General features: G+C 43.8%; 1 protein-coding gene across 1 annotated transcript; it reads right to left on the reverse strand.

Annotated features, from left to right (window-relative positions):
• Positions 1–5,060: 5,060 nt before the first annotated feature.
• Positions 5,061–8,267, reverse strand: LOC309508948 (uncharacterized protein; the record flags this gene model as incomplete). Its single annotated transcript, XM_082183509.1, has 3 exons — positions 7,400–8,267; positions 6,954–7,138; positions 5,061–5,106 (listed from the first exon to the last, which is right to left on the reverse strand). The coding sequence occupies exons 1-3, from the start codon at positions 8,120–8,122 to the stop codon at positions 5,061–5,063; spliced, it is 954 nt and encodes a 317-aa protein (XP_082039635.1). The 5' UTR covers positions 8,123–8,267.
• Positions 8,268–20,566: the final 12,299 nt, after the last annotated feature.

Here is a 20,566-nt window from a genome sequence, read left to right on the forward strand (position 1 = left end):
GAGAGAGAAGAACTGAGTGAAGTGAAGGAGGAGAGTGAAGTGAAGGAGGAGAGTGAAGAACTGAGTGAAGTGAAGGAGGAGAGTGAAGGGAAGGAGGAGAGAGAAGAACTGAGTGAAGTGAAGGAGGAGTGTGAAGAACTGAGTGAAGTGAAGGAGGAGAGAGAAGAACTGAGTGAAGTGAAGGAGGAGTGTGAAGAACTGAGTGAAGTGGAGGAGGAGAGTGAAGAACTGAGTGAAGTGGAGGAGGAGAGAGAAGAACTGAGTGAAGTGAAGGAGGAGAGTGAAGAACTGAGTGAAGTGGAGGAGGAGAGTGAAGAACTGAGTGAAGTGAAGGAGGAGAGAGAAGAACTGAGTGAAGTGAAGGAGGAACATCATGTCAAACCTGGAGAAAATCCTTTGAGTCGCTCAAAGAGTAAAAAGACACTTTTAAAGAAAAGAAGAGCCAAGAAATATTTCACCTGCACTCAGTGTGGAAAGTGTTACACAGCCAAAGCAAGTATTGAGATTCACATGAGAATCCACACCGGAGAGAAGCCGTTCACATGTGATCAATGCGGGAAGAGTTTCGCAACCAAACAGCGTCTTGAGATGCACAAGAGAGTTCACACTGGAGAGAAGCCGTTCACATGTGATCAATGTGGGACGAGTTTCGCACAAAAACAACATCTGACCAAACACAAGAGGATCCACACTGGAGAAAAGCCACATATGTGTGTTCAGTGTGGAAACAGTTTCGCACAAAAACAACATCTGACCAAACACATGATGATCCACACCGGAGAGAAGTCGTTCACATGTGATCAATGCGGCAAAACTTTTTTTAGTGCATCAGACCTGAAGACACACCTGGCAGTTCATATGAAGGAGAAGCCGCATTCATGTTCTGTGTGTGGAAAGAGTTTTTCACTGCTGCAAAATTTACAAAGACATCAGAAAATACACACTGGTGTGAGAGAGTACGTGTGCTTTGAGTGTAAGAAGACTTTTACTACAGCGAACAATTTAAAACTGCACCAGAGAATTCACACTGGAGAAAAACCTTACAAGTGTTCACACTGCGACAAGAGATTCAGTCGATCAGAAAGTTTGAAAACACACGAGAGGATCCACACTGGAGAAAAGCCTTACAATTGTTCACACTGTGACACAAGATTTAATAATTTAACAGGTCTGAAAACACATGAAAGGATCCACACTGGAGAGAAACCTTACAAGTGTTCACACTGTGACAAGAGATTCAGTCACTCATCACATCTGAAAATACATGAGAGGATCCACACTGGAGAAAAGCCACACATGTGTGTTCACTGCAGAACTAGTTTCAGACACAAATCATCTCTTAAGCTTCACATGAGAGTTCACACTGGAGAAAGACCATTTAACTGTGATCAGTGCAGTAAACGGTTTCATTGGGCGTCAGTCCTGAATAAACACCTGAAGATTCACACAAAGGAGAAGATTCATTAATAATATTACACCAGAAAAGACGGCGGTGTGTGTTTCAGTGCTGAAGTCCTTTACTACAGAAGATGAGCTGAAAGAGTGCCAGAAAATTCACACTAGAGAAGAAGGCCATAACACTTTTAAGGGGCTGTTTACACCTGGCCACTTCATGCGTTTTCTCAGATCGGATAGCTATCCGTGAAAAGACCAGGTGTAAGTGCCCTCCGAAACGCATTTGTGGCAGATTTGAATCCAATCGCACTCAAACCACTTCAGGAGGAGATCTGGACCGCATTCCTGTCTAAACTGGACAAGTGTAAATGCATCTGGTTGTTGAAACCACATATGTAAATTGTACTCCTCCCAAAAATGCTATAAAAATAAACATGTGAGAGCGTGTTATAGGTTACATGTCATGTTATGGCCAGATATGATGATGCTACTGCAACACGCATCACTGCAGATGAGCAGCTGAGCATCTTTTCATCAAGCCAACGTGTGAACTATCGCAAATCAAAGGGAAAGTCGCAGACGCTTATCACACAATCATCATTAAAAGTAAAGAAACAAAATGATCTTCCAAGGTTGTTGTCAGTCTCTCTTATTGCGGTCTTTGATTTTTGAAATTTTAGCTGATGATCAATAAAATGCAGCTCATATCTGTTGCTTTCGGTGATGTGCGCTCCATTAAATCTGCATATAACGCGGGAATTGAAGATCGGATTTAAATCCGTTTCGCAAAAACACATTTATGTGACCAGGTGTAAATGGAATCGTTTTGATAAATCAGATAGCTATCCGATCTGAGAAAACGCATGAAGTGGCCAGGTGTAAACAGCCCCTAAGAGAGATATGAATCTGATAATGTTTAACTCGTTCTTCATTGTTTTTCACCAGAACATCTAGTTTCTCTTCCACTTCTACTCTTCCATGCAAACTCAAGATATACTTTCATGTATCTTTGAAACTGGAAACTTCTCTTCTCTTCTTCTCTTGAGATGCTTTGGCTCTTATAAGTCAGTAAAGAGAGAGATCTGTCTCATTTTCCTTCACTTTTACTTAATGTTTGTATTTGCTTCATGTAATTATTGATTAAACTCTTTACTCATTTTATCAAAATTGTATTGTCCATTTTTATTTTCTGTTGATTCTGTTTGAATCAAGAATAATTTTATTTCTGAAAATTGTGAAGCATTGTTTGCTTATTGAGCTTTCCATGTTTTAATTTTCTCAATATACTTTTAAATTCCTAATAAATTATATTTAACCCACACATGACTGACATTGAATGAGATTGTTGTCTGTCTACATTATTAACAGTTTCACCCTTGATATCCAGTATCATATATACATTTCAAAGAGTTTGTTCTAGTCAGTTTGATGTTTCATTCACACCATGAGGCTTCATGAAGCCATAACAATTACTATGAACTTTAAACACAGTTTTGACAAAATAAACTGAAATGATCTCCATCTCACCACAGCTTTACACAACCAGCAGAAAGAGAGCAGCTGGAATAAAGATAAGTTATTTTTTATTTGTGTGTGATTATGTTGATGTTTATAGATGTTTTGTCGTTATGAACAGTATTTGGTGCCACGCCAATAAATCATGCCATGAACCAGAATACAATGAGACATCATTTATTTATTTATTGCACAAGTCATACATAAATGTTTATTCATTCATAACATGCATGAACGAAAAAAAAAGGAACAGGAAGAAGAAAATCTTATGGTACCTGTCGCTTATTTGTGCACATAAAAAAACAACAACTAAAAAACAGCTGCTTTATGAATGTGGTTGAAAATGATATTGCCTTTTATTCCATCTTCCTCTGATACAATAGTAAATCAATTTTGTAAAACCACAGGCAGAACTCTCTGCTTAGCTTTCTACATAAAAATCAAAATCTTCAAATCAACCATATCTTTGAATTTTAGAAGTGCAGAATTTACAAATAAACTGTTTAAATTTGGGAGAAAACAAAATACATGATTTTTGGTAATTGTAAAAAGAATGAAAATGTAAGAATAGCAATTGAAGGAACTGATATTGAAAGAGTTAATGAGTTAAAATTTGTAGGTGTTATTTTGGATGATGAATTGAATTGGAAAGATCACATTGTTTATATTAAGAGTAAAGTTTGTAAAAGTATTGGGGTCTTGTATAAAGTTAAAGATGTTTTAGACTATTATTCGTTGCATATGTTGTACAATTCCCTAATACTCCCATATTTTGGATACTGCACAGAAGTCTGGGGTAATGCATACCCTAGTAACACAAAACCTCTGTTTTTGTTACAGAAAAAAACATTAAGGATTATCAACAAGACAGGCTACAGAGAACACACTAATACATAATTTGTTTTTGTCAAACCATTTCTTAACTTTTCCCATTTCTGAACTTATATTTTCTGTAATTTCTGACCGTTTATTTCCAGAATAAAAAATGTTGGTATCATCGGCCAACATAAAAAAACTGTAATACTTTAGACACTTCGCAGAGGTCAGTAATGAACAAAATAAAAAGTAATGGGCCAAAAACTGACAATTTCAAAGGACCCCTTCCACCCCAATCATGGACTGTTCTCCCGGCTGCCCTCTGGCCTAAAGAGGTTTAGCAGCTTCAAATGCAGAACATCCAGATTCTACAAAAGTTTCATCCCCCATGCCATAAGACTGCTAAACTCCCAATAAACCCTCTCCCCCATACATATGACACGAGTCACTTACATGGTAACTATGAACCCTATTTGCACTAAGTCATTTTAATGTTATATTGTCCATTTATCTGTCTTTTTTACTGCAATACATCCTGCTGCTATAGCTATTTGTACTAGTCATAATTGTTTCATAATAGTTAATTTTAAATTGCATATATTTTTATATTGTTCATACTTATATTTATATTGTCTTTTTTTATTTCGCTCAACTGTATATTGTAAAATGTGCAGTTGGATGACAATAAAGTCTGTCTAAGTCATATGCTATTACCAAATATGTAAATAAAAAATTGGCAAGTTTAAAAAATATTATTGTTCTTTTAATGGTTAAGGTGTAAATGCATTTTGCTCTGGATAAACTTTTTACAGAATGCTTCACAACATTGTTTATTAATAACCATGAAAATATACTAACCCCTACGTTCATACAAAATATAGAAAATGTAACAAATAAAAAAATATATTACATAGCACTTGTATTTACAGTATATCTACACAGTGTCAAACAGCTAAATGAACTGAAGAATTGGTCTCACCCAAGAAAGGAAACACTTCAGACGGGTTTGTCCCCTTTGATATCAAGAGGTCCCTGATAGTTTGAGAGTAGGCAACAGATGGCCCACAGCTGATTGACTGAACCTGCCATAGAAAGAGGAACAATCCCATCCCAAATGTGGTACTCCTTCACCCTGCGTATCGCCCTCTCAACTGAAATTCTCAGGTGGGCAATAGCCTGTCACGTTAATTACAGAAAACAAAGGGAGAACTCAAATGCAAAGGGAAAAAGATATTTATTACAAAAGAAACACTAAACACAAAACAAAACCCACGAGGGGGAAAACATAACTAAATACAAAACAACAACTTCAAAAACGAACATACCAAAAGGGGTCACGGGAGAACAGGAGACGTGTACAAGACAACGATCCGACACAGACTGCAAACACAAAGGAACTTATAAAAGGGACAAATCAGGCAGGTGATGAGGAACAACAGGTGGGGCAAATTAAACCAATAATGAGATAACAAGGAGGGTGGGGTCAAAACAGTGACAGGAACACAAACACCACATGTGCTACACGAGACAAGACAGGCATGTGACATTACCCCCTCCTTAAGGAGCGGCTACCAGACGCTCCACTAGGGACGGGAGGGACAGACCAGGGCGGGACGGGAGGGACAGACCAGGGCGGGACGGGAGGGACAGACCAGGGCGGGACGGGAGGGACAGACCAGGGCGGGACGGGAGGGACAGACCAGGGCGGGACGGGAGGGACAGACCAGGGCGGGACGGGAGGGACAGGAAAGACAGACCAGGGTGGGACAGGAAAAATGGACAGTTCGGGAGGCCAGGGCGGAGCTGAGAGTCCATCGGGCGGCCAGGGCGGAGCAGAGAGTCCATCGGGCGGCCAGGGCGGAGCAGACTCTCCCTCGGGCGGCCAGGGCGGAGCAGACATTCCCTCGGGCGGCCAGGGCGGAGACCTTCTTTCAATTCCCTCGGGCGGCCAGGGCGGAGCAGAGAGTCCATCGGGCGGCCAGGGCGGAGCAGACTCTCCCTCGGGCGGCCAGGGCGGAGACCTTCCCTCGGGCGGCCAGGGCGGAGACCTTCCCTCGGGCGGCCAGGGCGGAGACCTTCCCTCGGGCGGCCAGGGCGGAGACCTTCCCTCGGGCGGCCAGGGCGGAGACCTTCCCTCGGGCGGCCAGGGCGGAGACCTTCCCTCGGGCGGCCAGGGCGGAGACTCTCCCTCGGGCGGCCAGGGAACAGGCACCGGCTCAGGAACAGACATCACCGGCTCGGGCACTGGAACTGGCACCACCGGCTCGGGCACTGGAACTGGCACCACCGGCTCGGGCACTGGAACTGGCACCACCAGCTCGGGCACTGGAACTGGCACCACCGGCTCGGGCACTGGAACTGGCTCGGGCACTGGAACTGGCACCACCGGCTCAGGCACTGGAACAGACACCACCGGCTCGGGAACTGGCACCACCGGTTCGGGAACAGACACCACCGGCCCAGGAACAGACACCACCGGCCCAGGAACAGACACCACCGGCCCAGGAACAGACACCACCGGTCCAAGTGTGTGCATAGCCCACACACACCACATGACTGTGGCCATAATGGCCAGTGTTGCGGTCACTGAGGGCTCAGGAACAGACGGCTCCGGCTCAGGAACTGGCACCACCGGCTCGGGCACTGGAACTGGCTCGGACACTGGAACTGGCACCACCGGCTCGGGCACTGGAACTGGCACCACCGGCTTGGGCACTGGAACTCCCACCACCAGCTCGGGCACTGGAACTGGCACCACCGGCTCGGGCACTGGAACTGGCTCGGGCACTGGAACTGGCACCACCGGCTCGGGCACTGGAACAGACACCACCGGCTCGGGCACTGGAACTGGCACCACCGGCTCGGGAACTAGCACCACCGGTTCAGGAACAGACACCACCGGCCCAGGAACAGACACCACCGGTCCAAGTGTGTGCATAGCCCACACACACCACATGGCTGTGGCCATAATGGCCAGTGTCGCGGTCACTGAGGGCTCAGGAACAGACGGCTCCGGCTCAGGAACTGGCACCACCGGCTCGGGCACTGGAACTGGCTCGGACACTGGAACTGGCACCACCGGCTCGGGCACTGGAACTGGCACCACCGGCTTGGGCACTGGAACTCCCACCACCAGCTCGGGCACTGGAACTGGCACCACCGGCTCGGGCACTGGAACTGGCTCGGGCACTGGAACTGGCACCACCGGCTCGGGCACTGGAACAGACACCACCGGCTCGGGCACTGGAACTGGCACCACCGGCTCGGGAACTAGCACCACCGGTTCAGGAACAGACACCACCGGCCCAGGAACAGACACCACCGGTCCAAGTGTGTGCATAGCCCACACACACCACATGGCTGTGGCCATAATGGCCAGTGTCGCGGTCACTGAGGGCTCAGGAACAGACAGCTCCGGCTCAGAAACAGACACAGGCTCAGGAACTGGAACAGACACAGGCACTGGCTCCGGCTCAGGAACTGGAACAGACACAGGCACAGGCACTGGCTCCGGCTCAGGAACTGGAACAGACACAGGCACTGGCTCCGGCTCAGGAACTGGAACAGACACAGACACAGGCACAGGCACTGGCTCCGGCTCAGGAACTGGAACAGACACAGACACAGGCACTGGCTCCGGCTCAGGAACTGGAACAGACACAGACACAGGCACTGGCTCCGGCTCCGGCTCAGGAACAGACACTGGCTCCGGCTCAGGAACAGACACTGGCTCCGGCTCAGGAACAGACACTGGCTCCGGCTCAGGAACAGACACTGGCTCCGGCTCAGGAACAGACACTGGCTCCGGCTCAGGAACAGACACTGGCTCCGGCTCAGGAACAGACACTGAAGGTTTGAAGGGCGTCTCCAGGATCCGAGCTAAACGCTCTAAATAGCCGATCAGTGCCCCCCCGGCCATGAGAATGGGCATCTCCCGATCTGTCTCCGACTGGGCAGATGTTGCTTGAACCATCTCTGGCTGGGCAGATGTGACCTGAACAGTCTCTGACTGGGCAGACGGAACGTGAACAGTCTCGGGTTGGGCCACTAGACTCGGGGCCACCGGAACAGGGACCACCGGAACAGGGACCACCGGAACAGGGACCACCGGAACAGGGACCACCGGACTCAGGATCGCTGGAACAGGGACCACCGACATAGCCACGGAGGGGTTCTTTCCTCTCCTCCTCCGTTTCGGAACCACCGGAACTGGGACCACCGGAACTGGGTCGAGGAGGGGCCAGAGTGGAGAGTGGTCTTGAAATTCCTCTCGCCCACCTCCTCTACTGCGGCCTCCACGGGTCCCGCGAAATATGACCAACCGGGTCCCCTCAAAACTTTGCCTCCTCTCCCGCTCGGTGGCTGGGGAAGAGACCCTTTGCTGAGTCCTTGACATGGTCGGATCGTTCTGTCACGTTAATTACAGAAAACAAAGGGAGAACTCAAATGCAAAGGGAAAAAGATATTTATTACAAAAGAAACACTAAACACAAAACAAAACCCACGAGGGGGAAAACATAACTAAATACAAAACAACAACTTCAAAAACGAACATACCAAAAGGGGTCACGGGAGAACAGGAGACGTGTACAAGATAACGATCCGACACAGACTGCAAACACAAAGGAACTTATAAAAGGGACAAATCAGGCAGGTGATGAGGAACAACAGGTGGGGCAAATTAAACCAATAATGAGATAACAAGGAGGGTGGGGTCAAAACAGTGACAGGAACACAAACACCACATGTGCTACACGAGACAAGACAGGCATGTGACATAGCCTGTGTTTTGTAGGTGTCCTCTGTGCTGAGCTGATTCAATGTTTTCAGTGGAGGGATGATGAGGGTTGCCCCCACCTGTGACAGCATCTTCTCAATTTGGAACCCCTTGTCAGCCATTACTCTATCTTCTGGTTGAAGTAACTGCAAGATCTGTGATTGGCGAGTTATTTCTATATCGGAGATGGAGCCTGTGTACAATTTAGATACAAATGTGATAACCCCACATGGGACAATGCCAATTAGACCTTTAAAGGTGGTGTGGTTTTTATAGTTGGAAAATGTTTCAGACTGTAGTAAGAGGGAAGATGCTGTTTCACAACAGATCTCGGTGCAGTCTATTATCACTCTCACCTGAGGGCAGTAGAGCTTGAACTTGTCAGGCATTGTGGCCTGTACTTGCTCTCGCGTCATCCACAATGGTAGCGAGCCAGAAACCTGGTAAAGGTAGCTTGTCCATGTTAGGATGATGCGACTAACCGTAGACAAGCTGACCTCGAAGATGGATGACAAGGTTTTCTCCTGAAGCCCAGCTGCAACACGACAGAGAAACATGAACAGTTAGTTAATGAGCGGAAGTTTTCGCTGAGGGCTAGGTGTCTCTTGTGCTGTTCGCTGTGCCATGGACCAGTACAAAAGCCTTGAAGCAGAAGGGTAAACTGACTCCCAAAACACAGTGAAGACCTCCTTTGAGCTGAACCTAGTGTAGTAACGAAAGTCCTCATCTGTGACAGAACTTGAAAATCAGAGGCTGCTGCTGCTTAAAGGACAATTCCAGTGAAAAATGAACCTAGGGGTAATTAATACATGGTTACCGAGTCGATCGTTCCCTGGGATGCGTTTTCATGATAATCGAATCTAAAGAGTTTTATCTCTATAAACAGATTAGCTTATAACACTAGTATATGGGGCATAGAATAAGTAAAAGTAAATTGCTAGTTAATACCACTAACAAGGCTCAAAATAGCCTCACACTAACACGGTAGCATAATGAGGGTCCCTACATGCAATCCGAAGCATTGAGAACTTTGTAAGTGTACAGACAGTTTAATAAGAAGATACTTTATAAAGACGGTACATTACGCGTATACAGGCAGGAACCATCTTGGAAAACAGTCTCGACTAGTCGAGTCACAAATGCCGTGCTAAGTGAGTTGGTCGATAGAAATGACGTTTGTGAAATCTAACGTAGCACGGCGTTCGTGACTCGACTAGCCGAGAGTGTTTTCCAAGATGACTCCAGCCTGTAAACGCGTAATGTATGCCCCATATACTAATGTTATGAGCTAATCTGTTTTTAGAGATAAAACTCTTTACATTCGATTATCATGAAAACGCATCCCAGGGAACGATCGACTCGGTAACCATGTGTTAATTACCCCTAGGTTCATTTTTCACCAGAATTGTCCTTTAACTGTCAGCTGCTGGATTTCAAGTTCTAGTGACACAACCTGAAGCTCCAACTCTTGAATTCCCCATGCAGCAGCATCCAGTTTACCTAGAAAGCAAGAAAAAGCATACACATTAATGTTTATCATTGAGTTGTTAGTGAGCTTGACAGTAATTCTTGGCTCTTATGAAATGAAGAGACTACAATAACTAAGATTACAATGTAATATCTGTAGTGGTTCTCAATCATCCAAATAATTATCATATTGTGTGGTATTATTAACTTTACATCTGAGGCGTTTAAAGACTCTATTTGTCCATTGTTTATTTCTAAAGAAACACGACAATGTATAAAAGGCTCCATTACCTTGTATCTTACGTTATGGCCCCGTAGAAGCAGTTTTGTAAAAAAAGGCTAACGATTGCATCATAACCACGCGAGTCTCTGTCGCACAGTAGAGAGATTACCGTATGGACAGGAGGAGAAGCTCGCAGTCAATCGGGGGGATGTGGAGGCATAAAGTCCGATAAAGTCAAGGGAGAAGCCCATAGAGAGTCATAAAGTTTCTCCTGCTCCTAGCTCATGGAAAGCTCCTACTCACACTCTCCGTCTCTGCAAGTTTCGGAAGGGAATGATTCAGATTTCTCTTGGCACAGCTACTAGAAGACAGACGGGTTGCTCACGTCACATCCACGTCGTCAAGCTCAGTTTGAGTCTGCGCAGTACTTTTAGCCATTAGGAAGTGAGTGCTTCTAATTGACTTCACTTTTCTCCGTTGAAACCTATGGGGTCGCTGTGTCCAGTTTATATACTGTCTATGGTCTTTGACCATCAACCTTTGGTGGCCGATGACGTCACCGCTCGTGCCATCTCTTCCGTCATTGAGTTACAGCGATGCGTCTTCTGAGGTGAGGAGAGAGTATTTCACGGTATTTCTCATGTTTACACAACTATCACACACACTTTATACAGTTTGTTTAAGCGACAGACTCATTTCTGTATTGTTTTCATCGATCACAGCGATACTTGTGCATCTTTTCTGGCGTCTTCCTTCTGAAATAAACATTTAGTGCAGCAGCAGCGAGCATGAGGAGAATATGTTGAGTTCATTCAGACCTGAGCGATTTCGTGTTTGTTTGTGTGATTGTCTCGATATTTGGAGTGAGAACTGTTACTGAGTGTCAAGTCAAGAGTTAAAGTTTGAGATCTGTGAGGGGAATTGATGGGAATCAATGTGTTGCCATTTTTCATTTTTTACCTTATCTCTGTTGACATTTATATATGGCAGATTAAGTTAAATACTTAATATTAACCAAAGAAACGAAAAACAGGTCCCAGGCACTCAGTCAAATTTTCAATGAGGAGAAGGATAAAGTTAAAAAGCCTTTATTTAGTATGGCTTAAGTCATTTAAAAAATACAAGAGCCAACATGTTTCAACCAACAAGTGGTCTTCTTCAGGGCAAAGTAACACAGAGAATGTAAATGACACCAAATTATAAGTTAAGTCCCACCCATAATCTGAGAAAATTCAATGAACCTAATAAGGCAATCAGGTCTACAGGATAGGGGGAACCAACATAATGAGCAACACCGCAGGTGAAAATAACAAAGAAACAATAAAGAAAAATATCTCCAAAGAAATCTCCCTCAATGTAGGTTATCTGGAGAGGAAAATAAGATAAATATCATGTATTAAACATAAAAAAAATAAAAAAAATAAGTACAAGGCAAAACCAACATACAGGCATAGAAAACATATCAACTCTATGTCCTCGTTCAGACCTGGATATCGAAGCGCATCCAGCTGATGGATCCAAAATGACTCGCGCTGGTTGACTCTACGGATCCTATCACCACCTCTATCCAAAGGTCTCACATGCTCCAAGACCTCTATTTTTAGTAGGGAATCATTCTTGTTGTGCATATGTAAGAAGTGTTGGGCCATCTGATAGTCGGGGCTACTGATACGAATAGCATATTTATGCTCCGCCAAACAATCACGTAGACGTCTTTTAGTGTGACCTACATAAAACACATTCTTACATGGGCAAGATAAATGGTAAATAATAAATGTAGTGTTACAGTTTATAAAATCTTTTATCTTGAATGTTCTATTAGATTTAAAATCCACAAAAGTTTTCGAGGGAATGATATTACTACAATGGGGGCAGTTCATACAACAGTATAACCCAATAGGTCTCTTAAGCCAACTTTCCTTCTTCTCAGGGGGAAGATAACTATGTACCAACTTATCTTGAAGAGTCGGGGCCCTTCTGTAAGAAAACAAAGGCAGTTGAGGAAAGACCTGTTGGAGGGCAGGATAAGAATAAATAATGGCCCAGTTATCCTGAATTATCCGTTTTATCTGTCTAGCCTCCCTACTATATTGTGTGACAAAAAAGGAGCGGGATTGAGTATCTGTCTTACGTCCCTTCTTAATCAAGGTATCAGAACGGTACAGGGATTGAGCTCTGGAACGTGCATGAGCGACGATATCTGGTTTGTAGGCTCTTTTAATAAAACGTTCTGACATAATATCTGCCTGTTTTTCAAAATCAACATTATCGTCACATATGCGGCGTAACCGCTGGAATTGGCCGAAAGGTGTCACGGGGGAGTGAGCGAGAGACTAGGATTCAAGTGCAGAGGAGATTTAATTAACAAACACAGACAAAAATACAGAAAACTCAGAACTCAGATAATCAACAGACAGGAACATCAAAGACAGGTAACTCGGACAACGAACCAGCACAAGACTACAAACACAAGGAGGCTAAATAGGGGCACAACAAAGGAGGGTAACGAGACAGACAGGTGGGACAAATTAACCAATAATCAGATAACAAGATGGGAGGGGCTAGACAATAGACAGGAGAGCACATGGCACAAAACAACAAACACCCATGTGCAGCACAAGACAGAACAGACACGTGACATTACCCCCTCCTTAAGGAGCGGCTACCAGACGCTCCACTAGGGACGGGAGGGACAGACCAGGGCGGGACGGGAGGGACAGGAGGGACGGGGGGCCAGGTCCAAGAAGGGAAACAGAAACAGGGGGTAACAGACTCAAAGGGGCCAGGGTGACACAGACAGTACATCGGGGGAACAGGGCGAAGCAAACGGTCCATCTGGTGGCCGGGGCGAAACAAGCAGTACATCGGGCGGCCGGGGCGAAGCGAACAGTCCATCCGGCGGCCGGGGCGGAGACTTTCCCTCGGGCGGCCAGGGCGGAGACTTTCCCTCGGGCGGCCAGGGCGGAGACTTTCCCTCGGGCGGCCAGGGCGGAGACTTTCCCTCGGGCGGCCAGGGCGGAGACTTTCCCTCGGGCGGCCAGGGCGGAGACTTTCCCTCGGGCGGCCACGGCGCAGGAACTGGAACAGACGCCAACGGCTCAGGAACTGGAACCACCGGCGGAGACTTTCCCTCGGGCGGCCACGGCGCAGGAACTGGAACAGACGCCAACGGCTCAGGAACTGGAACCACCGGCTCAGGCACTGGAACTGGCACCACCGGCTCAGGCACTGGAACCGGCACCACCGGCTCAGGCACTGGAACCGGCACCACAGGCTCAGGCACTGGAACCGGCACCACAGGCTCAGGCACTGGAACCGGCACCACCGGCTCAGGCACTGGAACTGGAACTGGCACCACCGGCTCAGGCACTGGAAGTGGCACCACCGGCTCAGGCACTGGAACTGGCACCACCGGCTCAGGCACTGGAACTGGCACCACAGGCTCAGGCACTGGAACTGGCACCACAAGCTCCGGTTCAGGAACAGACAAAGACACAGACACAGACACTGGCTCCGGCTCAGGAACAGACACCACCGGCTCAGGAACAGGAACAGACACCACCGGCTCAGGAACAGTAACAGACACCACCGGCTCAGGAACAGTAACAGACACCACCGGCTCAGGCTCAGGAACAGACACCACCGGCTCAGGCTCAGGAACAGACACCACCGGCTCAGGCTCAGGAACAGACACAGGCTCGACGGCGGCCATCTTGACAGAGGACACAGGCTCGACAGACGTGACGTGAACAGACTCGGCGGCGGCCATCTTGTCCGAAGACACAGGCTCGGCAGGCACCACCGGAACTGGGACCACCGGAACAATTATGGAGGGAACCCTTCTCCTCCTCCTGTGTCTTGAGACCACCGGAATTGGGACCACCGGACTCGGGGCCACTGGAACTGGGACCACCGGAACTGAGACCACCGGAATAGTCACAGAGGAGGTCTTCCTTCTCCTCCTCCGTCTCCGGACCACCAGACCACCTCCTCCGATCTGATCACCGTCTGACATGGTGCTCTCCTCCTCCAAAGTCCTCTGAACACATCTGGAGAAATATTCAAATAGGGAAATGGAATTTCCCTTCTCCTCCTCTGAAGAAAAAATCTCGCTCCGCTGAATCCACATTTTGGCTGGTTCGTTCTGTCACGGGGGAGTGAGCGAGAGACTAGGATTCAAGTGCAGAGGAGATTTAATTAACAAACACAGACAAAAATACAGAAAACTCAGAACTCAGATAATCAACAGACAGGAACATCAAAGACAGGTAACTCGGACAACGAACCAGCACAAGACTACAAACACAAGGAGGCTAAATAGGGGAACAACAAAGGAGGGTAACGAGACAGACAGGTGGGACAAATTAACCAATAATCAGATAACAAGATGGGAGGGGCTAGACAATAGACAGGAGAGCACATGGCACAAAACAACAAACACCCATGTGCAGCACAAGACAGAACAGACACGTGACAGAAAGGTACATTATCAATGAGATATGGAGGATGAAAAGAGTCAGCCCTAAGGATGGTGTTTCTGGAGGTCTTTTTTCTGAAAATTGTGGTGTGTAACTTCCCTTCTGGATCAATAGAAATGGTTAGGTCTAAAAAATCAATACTGGTTTTGGAGTATTCTAAAGACAATTTTAATATTCCTATTTATGGAATTAAGGTATTGGTGAAACTCATGAACCTGAGTGTCAGTACCCTTAGAAATAAATAATAAATCATCAATGTAGCGACCATACCATGTTATACAATGATAAGAAGGATTAACCGAGTTAAGGACATGCAACTTCTCCCATAACCCTAAATACAGACAAGCATAATTGGGTGAGAAACAACAACCCATTGGAACACCAATCTTCTGTTTGTACAGCTTGTCAATAAACACAAAAAACATTGTTGCGAATAATAAACTCAGTGAATTGTACAATAAAATGAGAAGGAGGTCCGGTGTCATTTCTATCAGAAATAAAGTGTTTCAAGGCGTGTAGACCCTCCTCGTGGTCAATGTTGGTATATAAAGACTCAACATCCATGCTAATTAAATATTGGGACCCAACATTACCTAAATTAGATAAACTGTTTAAGACATCCACAGTATCCTCAATGAAAGAAGGAAGAGTCCTAACAAAAGGCTTAATAAAAAAATGAACAAACTTGGATGCTGGTTCAGTAAGTGTACCATTACTCGAGATAATGGGTCGCCCAGGGTAGGTCGCACTAAAAGACGTCTACGTGATCGTTTGGCGGAGCATAAATATGCTATTCGTATCAGTAGCCCCGACTATCAGATGGCCCAACACTTCTTACATATGCACAACAAGAAAGATTCCCTACTAAAAATAGAGGTCTTGGAGCATGTGAGACCTTTGGATAGAGGTGGTGATAGGATCCATAGACTCAACCAGCGCGAGTCATTTTGGATCCATCAGCTGGATGCGCTTCGATATCCAGGTCCGAACGAGGACATAGAGTTTAAGTGTTTTTTATGATATGTTTTCTATGCCCGTATGTTGGTTTTGCCTTGTACTTATTTTTTTGTTTATGTTTAATACATGATATTTCTCTTATTTTCCTCTCCAGATAACCTACATTGAGGGAGATTTCTTTGGACATATTTTTCTTTATTGTTTCTTTGTTATTTTCACCTGCTGTGTTGCTCATTATGTTGGTTTCCCTATCCTGTAGACCTGATTGCCTTATTAGGTTCATTGAATTTTCTCAGATTATGGGTGGGACTTAACTTATAATTTGGTGTCATTTACATTCTCTGTGTTACTTTGCCCTGAAGAAGACCACTTGTTGGTCGAAACATGTTGGCTCATGTATTTTTTAAATGACTTAAGCCATACTAAATAAAGGCTTTTTAACTTTATCCTTCTCCTCATTGAAAATTTGACTGAGTGCCTGGGACCTGTTTTTCGTTTCTTTGGATTTTTTCCCTACCCCAAGAGCACCTATCACGGACTTTATAACTTTAGCGCCTGGTTGAACCTCTTACACTTAATATGAACCCTTTAATGAGAACTGATCTAATGATGATCTAATAAATTTATTGCAATTAATGCAGCTTTGAGAAAATCAAACAATGTTTAGATTCATATGGACATATAATGGTGTAGTTATTTACCTGAGTGTCATTCATGTTTTTGTATCATTGATGTTTTATCCATGTCATTTTGTGAGAAATTACAGTATTGTCTTTCAATGGAGCAGTTTTACAGGCTTTTATCATGTATCCTGACTCAAATAATGTGTTTCTAACAGCAAACACTCAGAATAAAGTGAGATGATCTGCTGATGATCCTGAATGGCTTGTTGAATGAGTTGTGATAGTCTGAGGTTCATTAATATTAACAGATCTGCTGAAAACACTCTTTATTTCATGACAATAGTTCCTGTTTTCACCTAATTTATTATGCTGATGTCTTCAGATCTCCTGTGAATGGCCACTTAAAGCTCATTTATACAGAGACATGGTGTAAAATATTTGGCATGGGAGGGAAAAAAAGGTAAAAACCTTTGCATTCCCTCTCAAAACTTTTACGTTCCTTCGCAAAGATATTTGCGTTCCCTCCAACACCTGTTGTGAGCTCGGACAAACACGTCCTGTTTAATGTCCCGCTGGCAGTGTTTCAGAGATCCGTACGTTAACAATGCGCCGTTCATGGAGTTCAGTAAAGTTGGCAATATATTCACAGATCTGAACTTCCCGGATCAATAACTCTTGAGCTAAACTTTGTTCAAACACAAATGCCAGCTATTTCCAAATTATCTCTATGAGCAGCGGAGAGACACGTCCTTAAGGAAAGTCTGCAAAGTGCAAAACCCAAAAATAGTCGTTAACTTCAATGTTAAACACTGTAGTGTCACCAAATTCAGTTTAGACATCATTGGCCTCCGTCTGGTCATACTACAACACTTAGTATCAAATATGCAAAAGCACATTTGATCAAACTATGAAAAATATTCAATAACTTCACTGTAACACACCAAATTCAGTTCACACATCACTGCTATCCTGCTGGTTATACGTACAACACTTCCGGCTGCCTATTTCAGGGATGGAAATGCTCAAATATGGTGAAGCCCTTAGTCTCATGTTCACTGCTTAAAACACACATATATATAAAGCGCTTGGCTTTGTTACTTGGATAATAAAATGTATTTTCAAGACTTCAAGAGGGATTTTTAAAGAAGTGACAGACTCCAGTTGAATGAGCATCAGTTACCGTAATTTATGATAGATAGACATAAATGCTTAGAAGTGTCAATTAGTATAAAAACAAACTCAGTAACTGATATATATTTTTGATTTTGGCAGATCAGCTCCTCCCACATCAGTCACATGGTCAGTGAAGCTCCTCCCACTGTAATTCTCCAATAAATACTGTAAATTCCCATCAGCTACAAGTGAAGACGAGCATCAGAGCATCAGGAAGAGCTGAAATCTGCAAAGACTGAGTTTATTAAAGAGGACAGTGAGAACATGAGTGATCCAGAACCCTGCAGAATGAAACACACTGAAGATCCTGAAGAACAAAGAGGTTGGTGTTTATTCTCCATTCATTCATGATGCTGAAGAACATTCATGTTAGAAACATTCAAGCACTTCATCACTTTTAGATAAACACTTCAACTATGAAATGGTACAGATTTTCAACAAAAGGTCAGTAAAGGGAGGTTTGAGAAACTTTCATATTGATTGTCAACATCAGGTCAAACTAAAAATCAGTTCAAATTAGCTCCTTTCTTTTACACGTATTATATATCTGGTTTGACATTTTTTTGCAACCATGTCACCAAAATGTAGGACATTTTTCAATATAGTTTACAACGTGTAAAAAAAAAAAAACACACACAAAAAAACAAACATTTAAGCAGTAAACAGCAAACTGTCAAGTAAAATAACTTTTCCAGAATGGCTGACTGGATTGTAATCATAATTTAAGCAAAAGTTTTTTTTATTTTTTTTTTTATTGTTACTAATAAAGTAGTTTTTCTCATAAATTATAGAAGTTATTGATAGAAATGTATACAGTTATATAGATTACTATTCTTACAATAACTTTGGTAACAGAGTTGATAAATAAGCACTGCACTGTGTGTAGAAACTGAGATAATGGATTGAGATTATTTTCTTGTCTTCCCATCATGCAGTATATATATATCGGCAATCAGCCACCCTGCTCTCCAAGATATCGGCATCGGCCATCACAAAACCAATATCGGTCGACCACTAGTTTTTGCTGATGTATCAATCATTGTAAAAATTTCACTGACATTTAAAATGATCCATATTATGAAATAAGGCTTTGATCATATCACCCACCAATAATCGTGTTAAACAACCGTGTTTTCAATATTGACCAAAATAATCATGATTATGATTTTTGCCATAATCGAGCTACCCTAACCTCTGACTAATAATCAGACTGATGAGTTTGTGACCGTGAGATCCGCGTTAATGGCCGGTGGGAAACTCTAAGTGACATTAAAGGGATAGTTCACCCAAAAATGAAAATTCTGTGATCATTTACTCTCCCTCAAGTTGTTCCAAACCTGTATGACTTTCTTTCTTCTGCTGAACACAAAGGAAGATATTTTGAAGAAAGTCGGTAACCAAACGACTGATGGACCCCACTGACTTCCATATTAGAAAAAAAAATAAAATACTATGGAAGTCAATGGGGACCAGCAACTGTTTAATTACCAACCTTCTTTAAAATATCTTCTTTTGTGTTCAGCAGAAGATAGAAAGTCATACAGGTTTGGAACAACATGAGGGAGAGTAAATGACCACAGAATTTTCATTTTTGGGTGAACTATCCCTTTAACCTCTGAACGAACGAGTAAAATATAAAGAGTTAAACAGAATAATCAAATGTTTACTCAAATGATTGGCTTTACAACCTAAAGCCAACCTACAACCTAAATTTAAGGATGTGAAAAATAGAGTCATAAATACCTTATTGGACTTAAATTACTTTGCACACCGAAAAGTCAAAGCATGCAGTAAACCTTCTTCCACACCATTAGATTCAGACGTTGGGCCATTTGGGTGGACCTTGCATTTAAAATTAGTCTACCTTCTTCTATCACATCGGGCTAATTTTTATGTCCTTTCACTTCATATTTCTCTCTTTGAATTATTTTGATGTACTGAAAATGAAATTACACTTTTTTTTTTCTTTCATTTCAGACCTGATGGAAGTGAAGGAGGAGAGTGAAGAACTGAGTGAAATGAAGGAGGAGAGTGAAGAACCGAGTGAAGTGAAGGAGGAGAGTGAAGAACTGAGTGAAGTGAAGGAGGAACATCATGTCAAACCTGGAGAAAAACCTTTGAGTCGCTCAAAGAACAGACATTTTTAAAGAAAAGAAGAGCCAAGAAATCTACAACCTGCACTCAGTGTGGAAAGAGTTACACACACAAACAATATTTTGAGATTCACATGAGAATTCATACCGGAGAGAGACCGTTCACATGTGATCAGTGTGGGAAGAGTTTCACAAACAAACAACATCTTGAGCGACACATGATGACCCACACCGGAGTGAAGCCGTTCAGATGTGATCAATGTGGAAAAACATTTCTTAGGGCATCAGACTTGAAGAAACACCTGGCAGTTCATACGAAGGAGAAGCCGCATTCATGTTCTGTGTGTGGAAAGAGTTTTTCAGTGCTGTGCAATTTAAAAGTACATCAGAAAATCCACACTGGTGTGAGAGAGTACATGTGCTTTGAGTGTGAGAAGACTTTTACTACAGCGGGCAATTTAAAACTGCACCAGAGAATTCACACTGGAGAAAAACCTTACAAGTGTTCACACTGTGACAAGAGATTCAGTCGATCATCATATCTGAAAACACATGAGAGGATCCACACTGGAGAAAAACCTTACAAGTGTTCACACTGTGACAAGAGATTCAATCATTTAATAAGTCTGAAAACACATGAGAGAATCCACACTGGGGAGAAGCTGCACACGTGTGATCAGTGTGGAAAGAGTTTCTATTATAATAGTCACCTGAAGCGACACATGAAAATCAATGCAGTGGAGAAACCACATCACCGCAGTCTGAGATCACAGTAAGTAGTTCTAAGTTAGTTTGCTAACAGCCATGTTGAGCGACAGGAGATTTTGTCGGTTGATTGGTATCTATTAACTTATGTTCACACCAACAAGAGAGTTCAGTCTGATTTTCACATGCGATTTGTCTGTTCAGAAAAATCATGCTGCACATGTCCTGAAAAAGTGAGGCCAAATTTTGATCGCCCTCTGGTGGCTGGATGCAGTATAGATCATAAACCTATGACCTGATATAGACGATATCAGTTTAGCATATCTTTACACGTGTCATATCTG

The sequence above is a fragment of the Leuciscus leuciscus genome, assembly GCF_965113295.1.
Source record: "Leuciscus leuciscus genome assembly, chromosome: 1".
Classification (NCBI taxonomy): Eukaryota; Metazoa; Chordata; class Actinopteri; order Cypriniformes; family Leuciscidae; genus Leuciscus; species Leuciscus leuciscus.